At 42.6% G+C, this 24,970-nt stretch overlaps 1 protein-coding gene and 2 pseudogenes across 1 annotated transcript; 1 reads left to right on the top strand and 2 right to left on the bottom strand.

Annotated features, from left to right (window-relative positions):
* Window positions 1-4,721: 4,721 nt before the first annotated feature.
* LOC147427013 (uncharacterized) lies at window positions 4,722-5,784 on the top strand. Its single transcript, XM_086499102.1, has 2 exons — window positions 4,722-5,150; window positions 5,251-5,784. The coding sequence occupies exons 1-2, from the start codon at window positions 4,973-4,975 to the stop codon at window positions 5,544-5,546; spliced, it is 474 nt and encodes a 157-aa protein (XP_086355228.1). The 5' UTR covers window positions 4,722-4,972; the 3' UTR covers window positions 5,547-5,784.
* A 16,625-nt stretch (window positions 5,785-22,409) lies between these two features.
* Window positions 22,410-23,835, bottom strand: LOC147427014 (uncharacterized; annotated as a pseudogene).
* Window positions 23,806-24,543, bottom strand: LOC147427015 (uncharacterized; annotated as a pseudogene).
* Window positions 24,544-24,970: the final 427 nt, after the last annotated feature.

A 24,970-nucleotide genomic window follows, 5' to 3' on the forward strand; every position in this document is an offset into this window, starting at 1 on the left:
TGGTGATTAGCTTACGGGTTTGACAGGCAAACATTTATCTTGTCACACTCACAGGAGTGAGTATTGTGATGTATGCTTGTGTGGCTACGAGCTAGGTAGCCGGATTCGAGCACTAATGGCTTGAGGTTTTTCAGCAGGTTTCAGCTACAGGTTTACAAGTTTACAGGCAGGTTTGAGGGCTTATTTGGGTGCTGAATTTTCAGCCATTGTTTCCTCTTTGCAGGTGTCCATGTATGGCTCAGTTGTAGGCTGATTTGGGACACATTTGTGACTTGTTTATGCAGCTGTTTAAGAGCTGAATTTTGGGGCTGATTTGTAGCCATATTTTACAGCCATATTTGCAGACTTTTGTTGATGCAATTCGAGCCAGTTTAGGGCTGATTTGGTTGACATTTGCTACTCATTGTTGGTTGCTCTTTTGCGAGCATTATGACTGATTTTTCATTTGACTTCCAGCGTTATGGTCTGACACAGTTTGATGGTGCAGATTTTGTTGCTTGGAAGGAGCATATGCTTGTTGCATTGGCAGATTTGGGGCAAGATAAACCCTTGCGTGGTTTATCGGCGAAGCCCAAGTTTATGCGTGATGATGATTGGCAGGATCTTGATGAGTTAGCAATGTCTACGATTCGTTTGCATCTGGTTGAGTCTGTTGACTGGCAGGTCTCAAGGGAGACTACAACTCATGCTTTATGGCAGAGTTTACATGCTATGTACGCGACATCCATGTCTACAGGGGAGTCTAGTCCCACTTCTATGTCCATGGGAGAGATTGGTCCCACACGCAAGTCTCGACGGCATAGAGACTTGACATGTTGGCATTGTGGACATAGAGGGCAGATTAGGCGTCCATGTTTCAGGCGTTTGAGACAACGGAGGCGACAGATGCGTGATGCAGATTTGGGCATGACAGATGCTAGTGAGATCAGTACGGTGGTTACTGAGTATGCTTGTGACGGCGATGTCACATTTACATCTAGCTTGTCTTCAGACGATCTTATGTCTACGGATTGCATATCGGATTGCACATTGTCTTCATATTGGTTACTAGATTCAGATGCTACTTTCCATGTCACGTCGCATCGTGAGTGGTTTAGCACGTTTTCTAGTGGGAGACTTGGTTGTGTGCACATGGCTGATGGTGTTGTGTATGACATTGAGGGTACAGGAGACATATGTTTGTCCTTGCCTAGTGGTATGAGATTTACCCTGCGTCATGTGCGTTATGTGCCAGATCTGAGACGGGATTTGATCTCAGTTAGACAGTTACGGGATAGTGGATGTCAGATTTCGCTACGAGAGCGAGATTTTGTGATGCATTTGGGTTCACTAGTGATTGCGAGAGGTGCCAGGAGTGGTACAAGTTACCCATTGCATGTGGATCACGAGAGAGACAGTGTTGTCTCTGTGATCACACAACTAGGTAGAGAGCGAGAGAGCAGGTGAGTCTCTTTTGCTTGTGGGTTGCAGGATGCTTTGCATGGAGTGCAGAGTAGTGAGCTCGTTGTGCACACAGTTGGGGCACGACTTGAGCAGTCACACAAAGAGGTGACAGAGTCAGACATGCATGCTTTGCTAGTGACTGAGCAAAGCAGAGAGTCAGTTGTGCGAGATACTTCTATGCAGGATAGACAGGTAGAGCATTCTTGCTCTAGTGAGTCACAACAGGAGGACGTTGTGCAAGAGTCTATGCATATGGAGTTAGAGCATGAGAGCTCTAGTGAGTCACAATAGATTGAGTGGTCATGTTTGCAGTGGATGATTGCAGAGGAGGCTGAGATGTCAGCGATTATACAGTCATTCCTTTCTATGCTTGACAGTGAGCATGGGGATATAGTTGTGCAGGATATGTCTTCCAGCAGACACCTAGAGCAGCTGGTTTGCTCTGAGGTTCCACGACAGGTTGATGCGTCTTTTGCGGACAGTCAGGAGATGCATGTGGCTGACACGCCTTGTCAGTCAGAGATGCCTATTTCCAGGGATATATATGTTGATGCATGCTCCGTAGAGCTAGCAGGGCCCGCTAGCATTGCATCGGCATTCGGTGGTCTCATGTATGAGATGTTGATCTTGAGATCGGATATTGCAGCTGCAGTGGGAGCATTTGCAGTTGGGGTTGTCAGTCGTTTGTTGATTGATGATGGCATAGTGCACGAGGGAGATATGTAGGTATTGCATACATACTTGCAGTACGTGTGCGGTACGTCTGGTGGTGTATGGACTTACACGGGAGCAGGACAGCCGGATGCACACGATCACAGCCAGCCAGTGGGCATCGGTTGAGAGCGGTTTTCTCTCACCTTTTGTAGTCTTTAGACTAGGTTCTCTTGCTTAAAGGCACAGTTGCCTTTAAGTGGGAGGTTGTTGGGGTATAGGCGTCTCTGCCTTGCCCGGCCGCCCAGAGTCTGGGCGCCCACTGACTTGTATACCTTATACATAGCATAAGTGTATAGGGGGCTGCTCACTCTTTGAGTCTCCCCACCCATATCTGTGTGTCGTGTGTCTCCTTCTCTCTCTCACTCTCCGTCTGTGGTGCTCCCCGATCCCCTTCAGTCATGACCCACTCATACATGATTTCTTCTGTTCTGTTTTAAATGTTGTACCAACACTTTCCTTTCATACAGACTGTAACATGAAGGTAAATTGCATGCCCGGAAAGGTAAGAATGAAGTAACTACCTTGTTAGCCACTGCAATTTTGATTTCCCCTAGCAAATTTAGGAAGAACTTCTTCAAGAACTTGGTTGCATATTCCTCAGACTCTTCCTGTGGGGTTACCCAATTGGGGAATTCCCTCATGTGGTCTTTGTCCACTTGCATATCAGTTCCCCACTGTATTCCTGACTGCCTTATGGTTCAGGCTGAATTCGAACCGATTGCAGGATTGCCAAAGTGTTAAGGGCTCACAACCCTAGCATGTACTTAATACAATAATCATGCAGTGTATAGAAAAACAAGGCAGGAGACTGCATATTAAAACACAAAAGTGCATAATAGATGAATGAGAAACACCATAATAAAGATAAGAAAGTGCAACATTCACTGTATATTCGTTATCAAAATCAAACTACAGAGCAAAAACAACAGTATGACTACAGATAGATAACCGAGGCAGGAGATTGTATATTAAAACACAAAACTGTATAATAGATGAATGAGAAACACCATAATGAAGATAAGAAAGTGCAGCATTCACTGCATATTCATCATCACAATCAAACTACATAGCAAAAACAACAGTACGACTGCAGGGAACTACCAAAACTGCATGTCGGTTACATCCGAAAACTGCTACACGCCATATGACCCTTCAAGACTTTAAAAATAACTAGGCATAAAGTTCTTGTGTAAACAAGCCCCTTAGGCTTAAAGCTAAGATCTTAGTTACACTCAAAAAGTAAGTGCCCTGATGAATCAGACAGTAACAATTACCTCTCTCTTGAAATCATAGTCGTCCTCGACTATGAGGTAGAAGAGATAAAGCCTTAGTCATTAGTTCTATGTAGCTCTACAAGAGCTATTTTTAGAACTCAACCATGTGACTTACCACTAGATTGTGGCACATTGTATAATAGATTGTGTGAAATTATACTCTACGAGTGGGAAAAGTTCACAACTGGTTCACATTTAGGCCCCTATCACACTAGGCACCCGTATGCTTTGCTTTTGCAAGTGGACTTGATGATTCATGTCAGAATGCGTTTTAGTTGGATTTTTGAGCCATCCTTTCATGAGTTTTTTGTGGCGAAGTGGTATCTCCTCCACGTTCGGCATTGGCTACCAAAGATTGAAGGAATTTCAATATACGTTGCGCACTCGCTTCTCTTTTTGGTGTTTGCTAGGGTCACAAAAAGATGGTCATGTATGCTAGGGTGCCCCTTTGGCAAGGCCAATAGCCCAATTTTTGCTTTTTCCTCAACGAGTAGACACGCGTCATCTCAGTTTAACCACTCTATGCTTGTTCTGACTATGACACGCGCCTTAGTTTACACACATTCCCACAAAAACACAAGTTTACAGATGGTTTTTACATCAGTTAGCATTGTACTTTATCTAGGGTTCATATTGAATTCACATAGTGAATAATCTTGACACCCGTACAAGCGTACAAGATAAACATCTAACATAGAGCATCACAAACACTATCGACTTACTTAAAAGGAAAATATGGAGAGAGGGTGTGAAGAATGACTCAGGTTTGTGTTGTGAACTTGTGTCTATCTACCATAGGGTGTTCCAAATGGGATCAAATGGGGAAAAAATGGAGCCTTTAGTTCATTCCAACGTTAGCTCTGAAATCATTGCCCGTGTTGGTGTCATATGTGTGCATTGTACAATGCGCTAATTGACACCGTGTGCACCACCTATTCACTCCCAATACCACGCTTGGTTCACCGTTCCCTAGTTCACTCCTAATTTACTTGGGGATCCAATGGTGGAGATCCAACCTTGCACTACGTCACCTAATTTGGTTCGTAGATCCCGTGTGGGATCCTTTGTTAGATAGTGATTACACTCTGTGTGTATTATATATATATATATATGTATAGAGAGAGAGAGAGAGAGAGAGAGAGAGAGAGAGAGAGAGGTTTCCATTGGATTTTTATTGGTGGAGAAATTTACGAATCATGTCAGAATGGAAAATGGGAGTGGGAGTGGGAGAGGGAGAGGGAGAGAGAGAGAGAGAGAGTTGTGTTGGACTTGGGGCCCGGGGGCAGGCAAATTGGAAATCTTATCTCGATGGTGGTGGGGTTGGCAACTTGCCTCTCTCCTCCAACTCGGCGCTACAGCTTGCTCAATGCCTAACCGGGCTCGACGATCAGGCCTACAGTAACCCAAGATCCCTACACGGAAGCTGTTGTAGCACGCGCGCTCGCTAGCGCACGCACGCCCTCCCTCCCTCCCTCCCTCTCTCTCTCTCTCTCTCCCCTCCCAGATTAGGAAGTGATCTCAAAACGACAGAGCTAGCCTTCATGGCTTCCGTGTCAACGCAGATCAGCTGGGCAGTCTCCGACTCGAACCCAATTGTCATTCAGGCCAGTCTTTGTGGGTGCAGGGGGCCATCTCTGACAAGGACCTTGTACAAGCCTAGCGGCATCCGCCGGCAAAAGCTGAAGATTTGCGCCTCATCAGCAGCCCCCTATGGACCAGGTAAATCAACCATGTGCGAAGGCATTGACAATACTGTGCACATAGCGGCGGCTTGCTTTTGTACTTGGCACTAAACTAAGAGAAGCTCTTGTGAGTGCAGGAGGCGGGTCAGAGATCGTGGATTCGAACATGAGCGTGCTAAGGAAGAGGATTCACCGGCTTCAATCTCTGGAAGCAATGGAAGGGGCACCAGAGGATTGGATGGATTGGGAGAAATCTTGCTATCCAAGCTACAGAGCTGATGTGGCCTACCTCATGGCTGGATTGCAAAGCCAATTACTCGGAATCCGGCCGAGCGTGTCGCTTTTTATCCTTTCAGTCATGCTGTCAGCTATGCCGGTTGCATCGCTTCTCGTTCTCCGTTTTGTGATTCAGCAGTGGGTTGCACATTCATGACACTGTTGTGGGACTCTTTAACTATCTCCCTTGTGTTCCTCCTCAATATGATATCTATCTAGTCTATAGGTGATCTAACATTCTTTGGTGCTAGCGATATAGAGTTTGACAGTGTTAATGATGTACAAGTATGTGGCAGTTTAATGTTTCCCTGTCTACAATTGTTTACTACAAAAGTTATGAAGCAAGACATGTTTTAACAAGGTTAAGATGAATGGCACTCCACAAAGTTGCAATTTCTCACTTTCTATGCTTTCTTGTTGCAATCTAATGTATTTTTCCAATGTGGTGAGAATTTGCAATTAGAATTGTATAAACTTGATGAAAAATGGGGATGTTAAAAGACTATTTGATTCATACAATTGGCTTCTTCCCAGATGCAATCAGGGTGACATGATTATCCAGAACCAAAGCTTCAGTCCTTGTAGCGAAAAATCACATAGAAACATCACAGTAAGTCCATCATGAAATATGCCTTCGGTGAAAGTATCAGAAGACTTGAAAATTGTACCTATCATACTACTAATGAAGCTAATTTGTTTGTGATACCGTCTGCCCTTGGCTCGATAGGCTTGCACGATAGGCAATTGGTCTTAAGTGTTGATTCACTAAATCATTGAAATGTAGTTAAATAGGCTTGCTACCATCTAATATTCTTCATGCTAGGCATGCATGAAGATATGTCCACAAGTAAAGCTGTCCCTTATTTTCCTCTCTCTCTCTCTCTCTCTCTCTCTCTCTTTCCCAACCCCCGTGTGTGTGCGCACATACACTCACTTATATATAGACTTCAAACATGTTGTATAACTAGAGATGCTTTCAAAATGAAGACAAATTTGATGGGGATAACTATCCAATGTAGGATTACATGATGACACATGTTCTTGTATTAAACGGCATTTGGAATGTTGTATAGTCATTGTTGTACGTCCACCATTTGTGGATACATGCTTTGTTGAGGATGTTGCAAGTTCTAGTAGGTTTGTTGTTGCTAGAGTTGTTTCGCCTACAATTGAGCAATCTCATTGGGATGTTAGAGATATACAGGCTCATGCATTGATTGCATTATTTGTGAAGCACACTATTACTCCTCATACTTGCTTAGCAAAATCAGCAAAACAGGCTTGGGATACTCTAGCTTGTCTTTATGCAAGTCACAATGAGGCTAAAATTGCATTGCTATGTAAAAAGCTGGAGTCAAAGATTATGAAAGAGGAAGATGACATGGACGCTTTTCTTGCTAGTATCAAGGACGTCAATGAGCAACTCATTTCTATCGGTAAAGATAGTTCACTCATGCAAATTGTTCTTGATGCTTTGCAAGACTTTTGCATGAATGAACTTGCTTGTTTTGTTGATTTTGCTAAGATCAGCAAAATAGGCTTGGGATACTCTAGCTTCTCTTTATGCAAGTCACAATGAGACTAAAATTGCATTGCTACATAAAGAGCTAGAGTCCAAGATTATGCAAGAGGAAGATGACATGGACACTTTTCTTGCTAGTACAAAGGACATCAATGAGCAACTCATTTTTATCGGTAAAGTTATTTTCGATAGTTCACTCATGCAAATTGTTCTTAATGCTTTGCAAGACTTTTGCTAACTAGTACCTGGATACTTATGACCCAAGGAGGCCCTCAAGATGTCAAGTTTGATGCATTATGTACATTGTCGCTATATGAGTCACTTTTAAGAAAGAACACGGCTAAAGAATGAACAATTCAATAGTCTTTTGTTGCTTCTCAAAGAAAAGCTGGTAATAGCAATGCAATCACTTCTCATAGTTCTTCATTGAGTAGCTGTAGATCACCTATTTTTAGTGCTTCTACTGACAACAGTTTGTATGGGAGTTCTGATGAAAAAGGCAAGAAGAAGATGTCTTGCCATTATTGCAAGGCTAATGATCACTTGATAAAGCAATGTCCTACGTTGAAGGCAAAACAGGCAAAGAAGAAACAGGCTAAATCTACTACGAGTGTAGCTATTGTAGAATCTTTTGAAAATGGAGATTGTGTTGTTGATGTAGATACAGAGTGGGTATTTAGTGCAAAGTGTACTTATGATCCTTTTGTCCATGATGCATGCATGCCATTTTCTACAAAGTCACATGTTTTGTACTTTGATAGTGGTGCTAAAAAGAATATTTCTTCATATCGTGACTTGTTTGCCTCTCTTGAGGCTCTCCCTCATGGGAATACGGTCACTTGTGCCAACAAGTGACCGTATTCCTATGACTTGTTTGCCTTTATCAAGGTTGTCCCTAATAGAAATATGGTCACTTGTACCAACAATACCTCTTATCTTATCAAGGGACTTGGAAAGATTGTGCTGATTGTGTTGCTAAGTCCAGTGAATGGCAGTTCTTTCATACTAAGCAATGCACTTTATGTACCAAGGATAAAAAGGAATCTTTAATTTGTATCTGTCTTTGCAAGACTTGGTCTTTTTGTCAAATTTGTGGATGATGGATGTACAATTCATGATCTCAGTCTTGGTGATGAAATTATTGCATATGGCATTTTGTGCAATGGGCTGTATAAGCTCACTTTGTATGAGAAGTCTGAGAAATTTTTTGCAAATGTAGTTGTGGATTCAAAGGCTATTTTAGATACAAAACTTTGGCATGCATGTTTTGGACATTTGAATTTTGCCAGTTTGTTGCATTTGCATACATTTGATATGGTCACTTCTTTGCCTCCTCTTGAAGCACCTTCTAAGCATGCTTAGGAAGGTTGTATTTTGGGTAAGATGCAGTGTTCAAAGTTTACAAGGTATGGTTTAGTAAGGGCTACATGCAGGTTGTAACTTGCTTAAGAAGACTATATTTTGGGTAAGATGCAATGTTCAAAGTTTCCAAAGGATGGTTAACTAAGGGCTACATGCAAGTTGCAACTTGTACATAGTGATGTTTGTGGGCCTATGCAAACTCCATCCTTAGGTAATTACCTGTACTTCATGACTTTCATTTATGATTACTCTAGGCATGCACGGGTGTATTTGCTTGAAGCTAAGCCGAAATGTTCTTATGTTTCAAACAATTTATGGTTCATGGTGGGGAAACTTGAATGTAAGTTTCAATGAGGCAAATGTACAACCTATTGGATCTTGAATGTAAGTTCCAATGAGGAAAATGTAAAACCTATGGGGGTTTCAAAAAATGTTATTGATCAGCCTATTACTGATGCAGATGTTCATGATGTACTTGATGTGGAAAAAGGATTGAGATTGAAGAGGCTAGGAGTATGCCAAAATGGATGGTGCATAGTTTGCATGACAATAAATTGGATGCACCTATGTCTAGTTTGTACTCACTCATGTTCTTGCCATGCATCGTATGCATCAAATTGTTATGGTTTGGCTATTTCTTGTTTATGTGATGAAGAGGAACCTCTTTCTTTTGATGAAGCACATAATTCAAAAAATTGGATGTCTAGAATGCAATCAAAATATGATTCACTTATCATGAAACATAGACTTTTGATTTGCCTCCTGAAAAAAAGGCCACTGATACAAAGTGGGTTTACAAGTTGAAACATAAGTCAGATGGTGAGATTGATCGCTACAAGGCTAGACTTGTTGCAAAAGGTTATACACAACAAAAAGGCATTGACTATGAAGAGACTTTTGCTCCTACTTGTCGTATGACTACAATTCATTTTATATATGCATTGCTAGCTCATTTTGGATAGAAGGTATATCAATTAGACATTATTGCTGCTTTCTTGAATGGTGATATATTTGAGAAAGTATACGTAACACAGCCTCGCAGTTTTTTCAAGAAATGACAAGAAACAAAAGTGTGCAAATGCACGAAAGATTTGTATGGGTTGAAGCAGTCTCCTCATGCTTGGTGTAACATTTAATGGCCTAATAACTTATGTGTAGCGGAAATTAGCATGAACATAGTGGGCATTTCATTAGAATAGATTCCTAATGAGAATTACAAGAGTGCTTGGGTGGAGAGAGCAACAAAAAGCATAACACCTAGTTAGATAGCATCGACAATACTTTCAAAAGAGAGAGCAATTAAGCTATTGACAACAGTTGAGGACCGGCTTTTCATGGAGCCGGTCCCCCCTCCAAAAGGCTTTGTATTATGGTTTCTCCCATCAAGAGAGACATTGTACAATACAATTCTTTGTGTTCCTTCAAGACTAGCTAGTGCAATGAAGATGGAAACTTCATGCACTAAGCAAAACACTTAACAAACACAACTTGAAATATCCCCGTTCTCAGACCTAAGACCTCACACACCTTCGAAGATGGTGAGAGCTAGCAGGGTATGAGAGTAGATTGAGAGGAAGAAGGAGTATCTTACGAGAAAGATGTACATCTCCTCACATAATCACTCATATTAGCATAGCTTAGCTTAGTAATTAGCTTGGTAAAGGAGATGAGCATGCATTGAAGCTTGGCTCTTGGTTGGATTTGCATCCACATGCCAAGAGAGTGTTGATGTAGGCTTCTATCTCACAAGCTTGGAGTAGGTGATGAGTTCTCCATTAAAGCTTGGGAAGAGATAGCCTTCTCTTTCTTCACACATGAGCTTGTGTGAGTGTGTGTGTGATAATGCCTTGCAAAAATCAGCCCCCTCTCTCTCTTGGGCGAGCCCTCTTGCTAATTGCTCTTGCTGAAGCCTCATTGGCCCTCCCCAAGTCAAGCCAATTACAATTAAGCAGCATAAGTGATAGCCTTCTGACATGTGTCCCCCTTTCCCCTTTTGTGAGAGCTTTAGGTAATTAAATAATTAAACTAAACTCTCATTGGACCCCTTTGCCTCCTGGCCAATAGGAATCAGGCAAGCCATGGGGCTCCTGAATGCTCATTGGACCCCTTGGGAGACTGCCCAATAGTCTTCTAGGAGACTTAATTCTCATTGGTTTCTTTTATTAAATGTTTTTAAATTAAATAAACTAGATTTACTCTAGCTTAATTCTCATTGGTCCACTTCAAGGGTCATCCAATAGAAATTGGGCACACCTTGTGGGCATCTGGCCTAGGGAGCTGACATGTGTCCCTCATTCCCTTTGTGTAAAGGGATCCTGTGTGTGTGTGTGTGTGTGGCTTTCTCTCTCATCCCCTACCTTTAGGGCTCGCCCCCTCCCATGTAGGGATGTGCAAAGACTTTTAGGGCACACACAAAGCATCCAATTTTCCCTAGGGTTGACCTTTGGACACAACCTTTAAAAAGAGAGTCTTGGGAAGCATTGTAAGCATTGACAAGGTTTAGGTTATCCTTTAATTGTATGCCTTGCATCCATCTAGCATCTTCAAAAGGATAATTCTTAAACTTAATAAGATATCGTCGAATAGTCTTACCGCCTCTTAATACCTTGTCTTCATGTCGGAGAATGGACTCGGGCTGGACTCGGGCTGCAGCACCTCCTTTTGGTCCTCGATCTCCGGTGGGTCTTCAATAGTTGGTTCTTGAGGTGGCTCTCCTTTGTAAGGCTTTAATAGTCTCACATGGAAAGCATTGTGTATGAGCCAATGATTGGGCAACTTGAGTTGATAGGCCATCTCGTTGATTGTCCTAAGAATCTGGAAGGGACCATGGTACCTTTTTGCTAGTTTAGCATAGTACTTTTGGTGGCCCGTAGGATTCTTGCCCGTCGTGTGCCTTAATCGAGCCTTGGGAAACTTTAACAAGACCCAATCATTTTCTTTAAAGGCTTGGGCTCTTCTGTGCTTGTCAGCAGCAGCCTTTTGCCTTTGCTGTGAGATAGAGATAGCATCCTTAATCTTTTGGAAAGATTCTTGTAGGTCTCGGCTATACTCATCTGCAGCGAAGATCTTCCCATGTACCTTAAGTAGCAAGGGACTTTTTGATCTTCCCTCAATTACCTCGAAAGGTGCTTTTCCCGTGGAAGTATGTACAATGTTATTGTAAGCATACTCCACTAAGGGTAAGTACTTCTCCCAATGGGATCTTTGATCTACTTCCGTTACATAGGCTTTTAGTAGATAGAGAATGGTTAGGTTAGCTATTTCACTTTGGCCATCCGTTTGTGGATGATAGGCCGAAGAAAAGTTTAGCCTTGTCCCTAAATTCTCAAAGAGACCCTTCCAAAAATTACTGGTCATTCTAGGATCTCTATCCGACACTATGGACATGGGCAAGCCATGGTACTTGAAAATTTGTGCAATAAAGAGGGTTGCCATTTGATGGGCATTGATAGTCTTTTTGACAGGTATAAAATGAGCTTGTTTACTAAACCTGTCTACTATCGTCCATATTCCCGTATTCCCATGGATAGACTTAGGCAATCCAAAGATAAAATCCATGGATATGCTCTCCGATGGTGAATTAGGGATTGGCAAGGGTTGAAGCAATCCAAGTTGCTTCCCTCTATCAAATTTTGTCTTTTGGCATACCACACATTTGGAAACATACTCTTGTATGCTCACTTTCATGGTAGGCCAATAGAAATATGTTTCAATTCCCTTTAAGGTAAACTGAATCCCTCTATGCCCCGCATGAGGTGGAGCATGAGATTCATACATTACTTTCTCACGTAGTGAGTTAGTAACGCATACTCTATTGCCATAGAGAAGATAACCATCTTGTAAAGTAAATGGTTCTTCTTTCTTCCCTAATGCAAGGGCTGAAATCACATCTCTAAAATCGGGATCAGTACCATACTCATCTATCATTGAAGATAGATCATTGTGAGTTGCTATGGAAACCGCATTCACTCTCGGCCGTCTTGAGAGTGCATCATCTACTTGATTATGCTTGCCAGCAATGTGAGCAATATGAAAATGAAATTGCGAAAGGAAATTTGCCCACCTCATTTGTTTGTCGGAGACCTTGGTCTGTGTCATGAAGTACTTAAGACTTTGGTGATCCGTTCGCAGAATGAAAGGAGTCCCCAATAAATAGTGCTTCCATGAGTCTAAGGCATGTAGAACTGCAAGGTGTTCCTTTTCGTATATGCCTAGAGCTTGCTCAACAGGATCGAGCCTTCGACTCTCATAGCCTATGGCGTGCCCTTCTTGGAGCAAAATAGCTCCAAGGCAATCACCACAAGCATCACATTGGACCTCAAATGGTTTTGAGAGATCCGGTAGTGTAAGCACAGGTTGAGAGATAAGCTTTTCTTTAAGCTTTTCGAAAGCATTGTTTTCCTTAGCAGACCATGTATACCTAACGCTTTTCTTTGTTAGGTCATGTAATGGTCCCGCAATTTGTGAGAAATTTTCTATGAAGCGTCTATAGTATGCACACATACCTATAAAGCTTCTTAGTTCATGAAGATTCCTTGGTTTAGGCAATCCTTTTATTACCTCTAACTTGGATGGATCCATTTGGATGCCATCTTGAGAGATAATGTGACCTAAATATTGAATCTCTTGCAAGAAAAATTCACTTTTCTTTCGATTAACATAAAGTTTATTCTCTCTTAAAACTTGAAATATTACCTGGAGGTGTTGCTTGTGTTCCTCCAATGAATTAGAGTAGATGATAATATCATCAAAGAACACTCCAATGAAGGTTCGATGAGGTCTGAACAGCTTCTCCATCAAGCGGTTGAATGTGGCTGGTGCATTGGTCAAGCCAAAAGGCATGACAATGTATTCGTAAAGACCAAATGTAGTACGAAATGCGGTCTTTAAAATGTCTTGATCAACTATCCTTATTTGATGATAGCCACTTTTTAGGTCAACCCTACTGAAGTAGGTCGATCCTTGTAGCTTATCAAATAGGTCTTCTACCCGTGGAACGGGAAACCTATTCTTGATAGTGATCCTATTTAGTGCTCTATAGTCGACACACATACGATATGTGCCGTCTTTCTTTTGCACTAATAGCACAGGTGAGCAAAATGGAGATGAGCTTGGCCTAACCATACCCTTCTCAACTAACTCATGCACTTGCCGCATAATCTCCTCTTGTTGAGCTTGAGAAACTCTATAAGGAGGTTTATTAGGCGGTGAACTTCCTGGAAGAAGTTCAATTGCATGGTCATCATTACCTCGTTTAGGAGGTAGCTCACAAGGGATGTCGTCAATAAAAACATCTTGAAACCCCTTGAGAAAATTGGATAACTCTAATTCCTTTTGGTTGCTTTTATTTTCTTTTGCTAAAGCATTAGGTTCATTTTGAGAGTCTTTAACAAAAATCATGTACACGGAAATAGAGCTCTTTATTGACTTATTGAAAGCTGGTATATGTACAATGGGGATGGTGTTACCCATTTCATTAGCATCTATATACATGTCTTTTTCCCTGAACTTAAAGGAGATTCTCCTTTTAGGAAATTTAACATCGGCAGCTAGGCGGTCAAACCATGGTGCCCCTAGGATTACATCCTCATGTTTGAGAGGAGAGATAAAGAAGTCCTCTTTGTCCACATAGCTTTGGACATGAAGCCTCAATTTCCCGATTAAGGGAGTGACTGAAGCTTCTTGCCCCTTGAAGGCACTGTCTGCGGGTAGGACATCTCCTAGCTTGGTGGCCAACTCTATAGATATAAAATTGTGAGTAGAACCAGGGTCAAAGAGAATAAAAGCATCATGTTCTCTTACCTTTCCCCAAGCATGGCATAGAGGAGATCCTTTGTGGTGAGTTTGGTGAGTCTCCTCCTCTTGGATTTCAACCAAGGAAGCTCTAGGAGGATCTTGGCGGTTGTTCTTTTGGGGACAAGCGCGGTACGCATGCCCTTGTTCGCCGCACTTGAAACACCGGTTATCCTTACGATAACGCTCAAGCTCTTCAGGAGAGAGTTTATTCTTACCTTTGTAAACTCCCTTCTCTTTAGCTTTGTTGGAGTTGCCCTTAGGAGACTTTTGGACATTGTCCTTCCCCTTAGGCTCATTGGAACCCTTATTTTCTGGGGGCTTATTATTTCTTTTTGCCCCCGTTTGGAAATTGATTCGAGAGGCGACCATAGTGTGGTGTATTACCGCCGATATGGTACGTGGTCTTTGGGAGTTGACATACTCCGCCATTTCTTCGGTTAAGCCCGCACAAAATTGTTGCTTTTGCTCTCCAAAATCCAACTTTTTGAAGACAGTGGCTTTGAGTTGTAGGTCCCAAAACTTGTCTACATATTTGTAGATAGATTCATTGGGAGAGAGCTTTAAGGTTCGCCATTCGGTGAGTACTTTGTCTTTGGCATCGGTGGCCAAAAACTGCTTCATAATGGAATCTCTTAAAGCTTTCCATGTTCGTGGAGCTTCACCGTTGGCTCGTAGGCTAGACCACCATTGTCTGGCGGACTTTTGAAAGTGCATAGCTACATGGCGTAGCTTAGAGGACTCCGTGAAGCCCTCATCTCCAAACGCCGCATCGAATTGTTGGATAAAGGCCAAGACTTTATCCGTAGCACCAAAGGTACCATCATAGGTAAGGAAAGAGATGCTCTTCCCTCCCTCTTTGAATTTCTTCAACTTGGACGACCTCTTCCATGCAGCATAGGATTTCCTATGACCTCTTCTTTTTGATGGTTCAAAGGTTGCACCATCACTTTCTTCAGAAGGTGAAGAATTTGAAGAAGGTGGAGAAGAGGGTGACCTCTTTCTCGCCTTTTTCTTGTCTTGATCTTTGTCGTCTTCACCATAGCTTTCATAAGAGGAAGAGGATGAAGAAGATGGAGAAGAGGGTGTCCTCTTTCTCGCCTTTTTCTTCTCTTGCTTTTTATCATCCCTCTTTGAATTATGGCGTGGAGAAGAGTGTGATGGTCTTCTCCGCTTTGGTGGTGATGGAGAGCGTTTAGCCCGCCGTCTTCGTGGAGCCATCTCCGCCGAGGTGGCAGGAGACTCGCTTCTTTCTCGTTCCTTCGGTGGAGGCTCTTGAGTTCTCCTTTGGGAAGGAGATGCATCATCAAGAAGTAAATTCTTGAGCCCTTCATATGGATTCTCTTCTTCTTCCCGAATCGGAGAGAGACCTCTTTTGGTAGTCTCACAAGGAGGCTTCCTAGGTGTTCTCTGGTCATGGTGATGAGCTTGGAGAATCCCGTGAGCACGGAGCTGCCGTTGCACTTCACTTTGGAGAGATGGATTTCCCATGGCTTGTTGAAGCCTAGAAACAAGATAGTTAACAAGCATTGAAGCATCATTAGTAGCTTGTTCATGAGCAAAATCAAAGTTATCAACATTAATTTCACTCTCTTTACTATTGTCAGCCATTCTAACAACTTTTACGTGTAAACTTTTTAGGTGTACTTTGGCACTTCAAGCCCTAGTTGCTACTCCTCTTTACCCCTTTAGAAAAAGCACTCAAGCTACTGTACCGGCGGCTCGAATACCATTAATTGCAAGGAATAGAAGAGAGGTTCTTTCGACACCAAAACAGCACCGGCTCCTGTCAAGCTTCGAATAGCTCAATAGTGGTTAAGCCGTAGGCAAGCCCCGTAGGACTCCACTATTAAGACCATAGCTCTCGACGGTGATGCCCCGTTAACTGCACGAAGGCAGGTGCACTACAAGGCTGAAAAATCCCTATTCTACTTACTCACAGGCAATTAATAATACCAACCATTTGTAGCTAGCTTGAGAACCTCCCTTCTTGAGCAAGAAAAGAGAAACCTTGAGCTCTGATACCAATGTAACATTTAATGGCCTAATAACTTATGTGTAGCGGAAATTAGCATGAACATAGTGGGCATTTCATTAGAATAGATTCCTAATGAGAATTACAAGAGTGCTTGGGTGGAGAGAGCAACAAAAAGCATAACACCTAGTTAGATAGCATCGACAATACTTTCAAAAGAGAGAGCAATTAAGCTATTGACAACAGTTGAGGACCGGATTTTCATGGAGCCGGCCCCCCTCCAAAAGGCTTTGTATTATGATTTCTCCCATCAAGAGAGACATTGTACAATACAATTCTTTGTGTTCCTTCAAGACTAGCTAGTGCAATGAAGATGGAAACTTCATGCACTAAGCAAAACACTTAACAAACACAACTTGAATTATCCCCGTTCTCAGACCCAAGACCTCACACACCTTCGAAGATGGTGAGAGCTAGCAGGGTATGAGAGTAGATTGAGAGGAAGAAGGAGTATCTTACGAGAAAGATGTACATCTCCTCACATAATCACTCATATTAGCATAGCTTAGCTTAGTAATTAGCTTGGTAAAGGAGATGAGCATGCATTGAAGCTTGGCTCTTGGTTGGATTTGCATCCACATGCCAAGAGAGTGTTGATGTAGGCTTCTATCTCACAAGCTTGGAGTAGGTGATGAGTTCTCCATTAAAGCTTGGGAAGAGATAGCCTTCTCTTTCTTCACACATGAGCTTGTGTGAGTGTGTGTGTGATAATGCCTTGCAAAAATCAGCCCCCTCTCTCTCTTGGGCGAGCCCTCTTGCTAATTGCTCTTGCTGAAGCCTCATTGGCCCTCCCCAAGTCAAGCCAATTACAATTAAGCAGCATAAGTGATAGCCTTCTGACATGTGTCCCCCTTTCCCCTTTTGTGAGAGCTTTAGGTAATTAAATAATTAAACTAAAATCTCATTGGACCCCTTTGCCTCCTGGCCAATAGGAATCAGGCAAGCCATGGGGCTCCTGAATGCTCATTGGACCCCTTGGGAGACTGCCCAATAGTCTTCTAGGAGACTTAATTCTCATTGGTTTCTTTTATTAAATGTTTTTAAATTAATTAAACTAGATTTACTCTAGCTTAATTCTCATTGGTCCACTTCAAGGGTCATCCAATAGAAATTGGGCACACCTTGTGGGCATCTGGCCTAGGGAGCTGACATGTGTCCCTCATTCCCTTTGTGTAAAGGGATCCTGTGTGTGTGTGTGTGTGTGGCTTTCTCTCTCATCCCCTACCTTTAGGGCTCACCCCCTCCCATGTAGGGATGTGCAAAGACTTTTAGGGCACACACAAAGCATCCAATTTTCCCTAGGGTTGACCTTTGGACACAACCTTTGAATTTTGGAAGTCTTAATGGGCTGAACCTTAGGGTCTTTTTAGCCCATTGTTGCACATGGCTCTTTTGCAGATGGCCCCCCCTTTGGATCCCTATTTTCCCTCCTTTGGATCCCTACTGTGGCCGGTCTGCTAGCTTAACCAATATTCTAGCTTTTCCCCCCCTGGCCTTCCCCACATTAAATGATCAGTTTAATATGAGAAAATCATTTAGGAGAATTAGATATTGATTATTATGACACTTGGTATGAAAAATCTGGCACTCATTTGATTAAATAAGGCTTTCATAATAGTCCAATGAAAGTACTTTGTATGTCAAACGCGAGGGTGATGTATATTTGATTATCATATTGTATGTAGACAATTTGCACATTGCTGAATTCAAGGTTGAATTGAATGCTAATTTCAAGATGAAAGACTTGAGGTTTTTGCATCATTACTTGAGCATACAATTTAGGCAATGTGATGGAGGTATTTCTTTGTGTCAAACAAGATATATAGATACATTAGTATGTAGTTTGAACTTGAGGACTACAAACCTATTGCTACTCCCATGGAAACATGTTTGAAATTGAGTCTTCATGATGCTGAAAATCTTACTGATGTCACTCTTTATTAGCAGACTACTATTGAATGCCTTATTTATGTATAAATTACGAGGCCGGATATTCAATTTGTAGTCTCAAAGATTAGTAGATTTATGCATAGCCCAAGGTCTAAGCATTGGTAGGCTATAAAAAGGACCTTTTGCTACTTAAGTGGCACTTTACATCTTAGGTTTTTTTATATGAAGGGGGAATCATTGATGCTAGATTTGCATGCTTTTTCGGACTTAGATTGGGTTGGTTGTTATGACACACGAGCATCCACAAGTGGTTTTTGTTTCATGCATATCATGGTTGATAAAGAAGAAACCTATTGTAGCCATTTCTAGTTGTGAAGCTGAGTATAGGGTAGTTTTCATAGCTACAATTGAGTGTGTATGCTTAGACGCCTTATGGTTGATTTGAGTGTTGAAGAAGACACTCCCAACATCATCAACACCGATAGTAAGAGCACATTGGCAATTGAGAGGAACCGGTTTTTCATGCTCCCACAAATCACATTGAGGTGCATTATCACAATGTCAGGGAGAGACTCTTAGCAAGAGAGATTAGCTTGGCTTATGTGCCGACACGGGACAACCTTGAAGATCTATTCACATAGGCATTGCCTTGTGAGAAGTTCAAAGCTTTCCGTAAAGCTTTGGGCTTGCTTCTATTTGTGGATTGATCATGTCCTCAAGGCATGGCACTTTCCCATACAGTATGTGCTAGGTCTTGTTTATCACATCACTCCCAGGGGAGATTTGTTACCATGCATGTGGTCGTGATGTGTTTGAATAAATTTAGGACCACCAAGGCACTTTTTTCGTCACTAGGAGGTTTTTTCCCTCGTGCATTGTATATATGTCATCACTCTAGGGCTAGCTTATCTTTCTATTTACACACTAAGCAATACACTCTCTGTTGTGTACCTTGAGCTTCTTCTCACAAAATCTCCTAAAGTAGGAGCATATTCCAACAAAATTTTATGAACATGAAGATTGACCGTATCTCTATTCTCTTAAGTTGTTCTGAATCCATTTATATACCATCTTTGGACATGATATTACCCAAAGACTGTATTTTCGTCCAAAAAGAATTCATCCTTTTGCCATTGATGTAGTGTTTACTAACATTCCTTGAGTGATCCTTATGCTCCATTAAGAATCATAGATTAGATGATAATGTCATCAATGAATACCCTTGTGTAAGCTCAAACTTATGGAATAGTTGGTCCATCATCTTGTTGATTATGGCTGACTCATCAATGAGTCCCACATGCATCACTATATATTCATGGTGTTTTCATAAAGACCAAGTTTGGCTCTAGAATGAAACTCATACTTCCCATAATTTTCAATTTGTGGCACTAGAAATATATATTTGATAGCGATTTTGTTGTGTGCATGATAGTCAATGCACATCTTGTGCGAGCCATTTTTCTTTCATACTAACCGTATTGAGGAATAGAATGGATATTAGGGTAAGCTAACACATTAGTTTTTCTTTGCTAGATCAATAGGAATTGCTACAATGACAGCCATGTTTGGTGGGTAAGGGCAAAGTTGATTAGATATATGGCTAGTGTCCAGATACCACTAGTCACAGAAGCGCCCAAGCCTCCAAAGGGCCATAGAAGCCAAAGGAAGAGGCTAGGCACCACACAAGGCAAGGAGGATACACAACAAAGAGCAAATAAAGAGAAGCCCAAGGAGGATCTTAAGGCAGAGAAGCCAAAGGAGGAGAGGCCCAAGGAAGAGAAGCCGAAGGCAGAGAAGCCCAAGAAGGTTCCAAAGGAAGAGAGGCCAAAGGAAGAGAGGCCCACAGCAGAGAAGCCCAAGGAGGTTCTGAAGGAAGAGAGGACAAAGAAGGATGTTCCAAAGAAGCCTGTTGTTACCATATACATGTGGTTGTGATGTGTGTGAACACACTAGGACCATCGGTGCATTTTTTTTCTCTTTAGAAGGGTTTTTCCCCCCGTGCATTGTATATATGCCCATCACTCTAGGACTATCTATCTTTCCATTGCACACTAAGTAATACACTCTCTGTTGTTTGCCTTGAGCTTTCTTCATCTTCTCCAAGCTGCATTTCCATGCAACCCTATAAGCATATAGGGTTGCATATAAGTAAGTGCAAGGGAGGGGGGTTTCCACCAACTTCCATCCTCAAGACATATATCACAACCATATAGATAGCACTCACTAACTCAATATACCCAACATACCACAAGCTCGGGGGATTCACCATGGAAAACTTACCGCACCATGTAAGTGCAAGGGAGGGGGGTTTTTTAACAAGTTACATAAGCATATAAGTTAGTGGTAGGCCCCCAATAATTTATCTCCCAAGCTTAAAAACAAGGGAGGGGGTATCATATTTACTGGCGGGGGTGGGGGGGGGGGGGGGGGGGGGGGCAGAGAAGTGAGAAAAGTGAAAAATGAGAGGAAGTTTTTGTGTTTCAAAATTATGGCTTTCCAAAAGAGTGTGCCCTTGAAATTTTGTGCAAGAACTAACACTATTTTGTATCAATTGCTTGTTTTGTGACTATAGCTCATTTGTTGAGGAATGAAATCTATAAAGAGTTTGTATAGATGCAAATTTTCACGAAGAACCTAGCACAACTTCATGACCATGTTTTTTGAGTAATTTAGATGTGGTGGAATTGGATGAGTAGCTAGAGTGCAAGTTGAGCGGGTACATAGTTTGAAAGTCAAACTAAGACACATTGAGGGTACATCTAGTTATCAACATAAGTGGTTCCTTACTATGTTGCCAGTCACTATGCTACTCGCTCTTTGACTAGTTTTACTCAGTTAGATCATGTGAGACCGAAAGCATGTAAGATAGGGGTATGATAACTTCCTGCATTGATTGTCGTATAAGCATAGAAAGGGGGGTCATATTCCCTAATATGAGTCATATATAGGGGTTTTATCAAAGTTGTTCGCTCGCAGGTGGCGTCCCGTTTTATATATAAAGTGAATCCCTCGGGACCACAAGAATTTTGTAGCCCTTTGCACACACCTTGCTTGCACAAAAACCATTCACATACACAACACACACATAGGCATGAGAGCAAGAGAAACTTGTCATAAACATGGGGGTAGAGCAAGCAACTATTGTGGAAACAAAGACGTGCAAAGAAGGATTTTAATAAGTAATACGCCTCCCGACCTCACACCATGTTGTATTCTGAAAGCCCTGGTGGCCATCCCACCTGCTGATCTTGTGTGGCAGCTTCCAACCAATTACTGTACCCTCTTTAATTTACTCTCGGAACTTTCATCTCTTTGCAGTGCCCCCCTTTTAGTGTAGCCGGCTCCTCATCTTCATGCCCGTGCGGCTCTTCACAGTCCACCTTCAATTGCAGCCTAGCTGACGCTCTGTACAACCTCTGTAGAGCCCCGTAGCCCTACGCACCAACAGCTCTTGAATCTCTTTCCTGCTTCCCAACCTCCTCCACATGGCCTTCACCCTTGCCGTAAGGAGTCCCCTCCCCTTCCTCGGCCCGTCCACTGCCTTATGCAGCCCCCCGCCACCTCTGGCAGCCTCCTGCAACTCCGTCGACCTCCCTTTTTTTCTTGCCTTCTATGGAGCCCTCTCTAAGACTTACTCTCTCCTGCATGCCGTGTTTCACTTGGCCAGCTCCCCGCACTCCACATGTCTCCTCTGGCTCTCGGAATCCTACCCAGATGGCAATCCACCTTCATGCAATCAACCCGCACTGTAGTGCAACTCGATTTTTAATAGAAAAAAATAAGCCCAGCTTTGCTTTATTATAAGAATTCCTTGTTTAGCTTCGTTTCACACATCCGAGACTGCAGTTGATCACCGAAACTCCCTTTCCCACTCAAGCCTCCGCCATAACTCCGTGTTCGTGCGTAGTAACTCCTCTCTACCTTTTAGATTGAGCAAGAGCCCGGAGAGATATAGCATTTGCTGGGCCGGTCGTCTATATCCAGCTCCGCCCCACATGAAGCATCATAATAGGGATCATTTCTCATGATGTCGATGAGCCCATGGACGCAACCGACCACAGTTGAACATAACCTGCACTTTAAACAATGCTGCTTGAGATCTCCACCGATGGTAGCACTTATAAGTTCCCTTTGTTATCTTGCAAATCCATAAACTTGTTGATTTGTCGTCTTTGACATGCACTTCCTAATTGGACCCAATATACCTTGCATCTAGCATGGCCTCGAATACCGTGCTAGTCACTTCGTAAGCTTTATGTACTTGTTTCTCGCATATCCCTAGGTCAACCATATCTGGGTGCACCATCATTGCCCACCCCCTAGTTGAGAATTTATGCTCAACCATAGCATTATTTTGGTAAAATAGGTATGTATAGAGAGACTGATATGAAACAGCTACATAGGCTGCATAAGAAAAATGATGATATAGTGGCTATATAGATAGGATAGATATAGAGAGAAAATTGTCTGCTAGTGTATCACCCTCCAGGGTCAAATGGAAAGCTCGAAGCTTCCCCGAGCATGGTGTAGAGTCCACCTGGATCAAAAGTAAAACATTGGCCGTAGCCATCCACCTGTAAAGCATGTATATCCAAGACTTCCTTTGCACTTGTAGGTCAATAGACATGCCACCCTTCCAGTTCTTCATAGCATGGAGCTTCGTCACCCTGCATTCATAGTCCTTTTTGCCAACCATAAGCATACTTTCAACCACTTGAAGCATTGGTACCATAAGCAGCTATCATGTCACCTGCTAAAGAACTCTCCATATCATCACCTTTATCATATGAGCAATAAAACCTGCATAGTACACCTTGCAAAGCAACCTGGAACAACATAGCTATCAATAGCATAGCATAAAGTAGCCAAACCTTGCCATTTGCATCCACCTGCTGCATAGCCAAGCAAACATGTTCCCTTTGCATACCAGCATCCAACGCTCTGTAAATGGCTCCAAGGCCACCTTTTCATACTCAAGAGTATGACTTGCTAGAGCTTCAACCTGTTCTTCAAATACCTCATCTCCTGCAAGGTTGGTAGAGTATGACTTGCTAGAGCTTCAACCTGTTCTTCAAATACCTCATCTCCTGCAAGGTTGGTGACACCTTTCTCATTGCATGGAGCCTCACTCTTATAGGCTGCACCTGTATCAATTTCCATAGAGTCATCTGCCGGAGCTAGCTCTCCACGGCCACACACAAACTCCGAAACTTCAAAGTGCACCTCGACATGCCCATCAAGGCAAGGTTGCCCCACCCCCTGCATAGATAAATCAACTTGACCTACCACAGCTTCTGCTTCTAGCTCCTGCAAGTCATCCTCAAAAACCTGCTCTTCAATTAAGCCGGATGCACAATCAAACCATACCTCTTCCTCCAATACGGACTCACCATCACGAGACACAAGAGAAGGTTGCTATACTGGCCGGTTCACACAAGGCATCTCCACACTTGCACTATGCTCCTCTTTTACCTTCATATGACTGGCAGGCAACTCGTATACATCTTGCTCCACTCCATCTACATGAAAAACATCATAAGTCTCATACCTTGAAGACATAGATTCCATCTCCCATGTAGCATCTGTATCCAAACTGCTGCTGGAGCTATGAGAAAGGTCGGACTCCTCTTCCGATCTTGCCGGTTCTTGCACCTTTGCTGTCAGCCTCGTTGCTGGCTCTAGAACTGACACCTCTTCTTTAACATCTTCTATCACCTCGTCCTCTTGAGGAAGCAAACTAGGTGGCACTTTGAATATGCCTCGCTGTATCTTTTGAGACCTGGTTGGTACTTCTTCTACCTTTTCTAGCTTGCCATCATCTTCACGTGCTTTGATCACATCCATATCAATAAAATAAGGAGCTTTTACCTCTTGATGCTCATCAATATGTTTGGGCCTAGGTCCACTGGCTGTCGCGAGTATAGACTATAGCAATCCTGCCTCCATATTCTTCTTCATCTTTTGACTCTTTGCTCTGGCAACTCTGACGGCTTCATCATAAGTGCTTGGATCTTCATAGCCCACCCTCTCACGAACATAGGGGTGCAAGCAAGAAAGAAACCCTTCCAGCTTAAAGTACCCCACATGGGTTGCTTGGGTAGCAGCCGCAAAAGCCCCCCAATAAGCTTCAAGTCTATCAACAAAACCATCGAAATTTGCACTTACGTCTTGCTGCAAGCCTTTGATCTTTGCATCTGCTTCTGAAGCCGAAACCACCTTTCGATACCTTTGTAGAAAGTGCTCTCGAAATCTGATCCAATCTTGCTTGTGCACATCTTCTAAGCCATCAAACCAAACTTTTGCTTTACCTTGCAGCACCAAAGGTAGAGTCCGGAGCTTTGCTTCATCACCTGGCATCTGCAATAATGTCAGCATAAATAGCTCAAAATTAGCTATCCAGTCCTCAGCATCTTCATCTCCTTTGAACACCGGACCAAACTCCTGCTTCATTTTGACTCACGAACACCTTGTTAGGAAGCAATCAGTGGATCCTCAGTGGGGGCACCACAAGATGGAAAGGGGGAAATGGGAAAACCACCAGCACACAAATTGAATGCCTCTCTATAGCCCAGTGATTTGATAGCACCCCTATCCCCTATTTAACACACACCTCGATACACAATCTGCAATCTACTATTGACCAAGCACGTACCCAACCTTGAACCAACCCTAACTACATACACACAACCACAAAGAATGCAATCAATTATTTCAACCTTTGACCTTTCATAGCACCATATAATCACATATGAGCAATCCCGATGCCCTCATACACCTCAAGATCATTGGCAAACTCAATTTTGTCCACCAGCTTCCATCCTCAAGACATATATCACAGCCATATAGATAGCACTCACTAAGTCAATATACCCAACATACCACAAGACTTTTGTAGCCCTTGCACACACCTTGCTTGCACAAAAACCATTCACATACACAGCACGCACATAGTTATGAGAGCAAGAGAAACTTGTCATAA

The sequence above is a fragment of the Adiantum capillus-veneris genome, chromosome 24 (assembly GCF_014529385.1).
Source record: "Adiantum capillus-veneris isolate H3 chromosome 24, ASM1452938v2, whole genome shotgun sequence".
NCBI classification, from domain to species: domain Eukaryota; kingdom Viridiplantae; phylum Streptophyta; class Polypodiopsida; order Polypodiales; family Pteridaceae; genus Adiantum; species Adiantum capillus-veneris.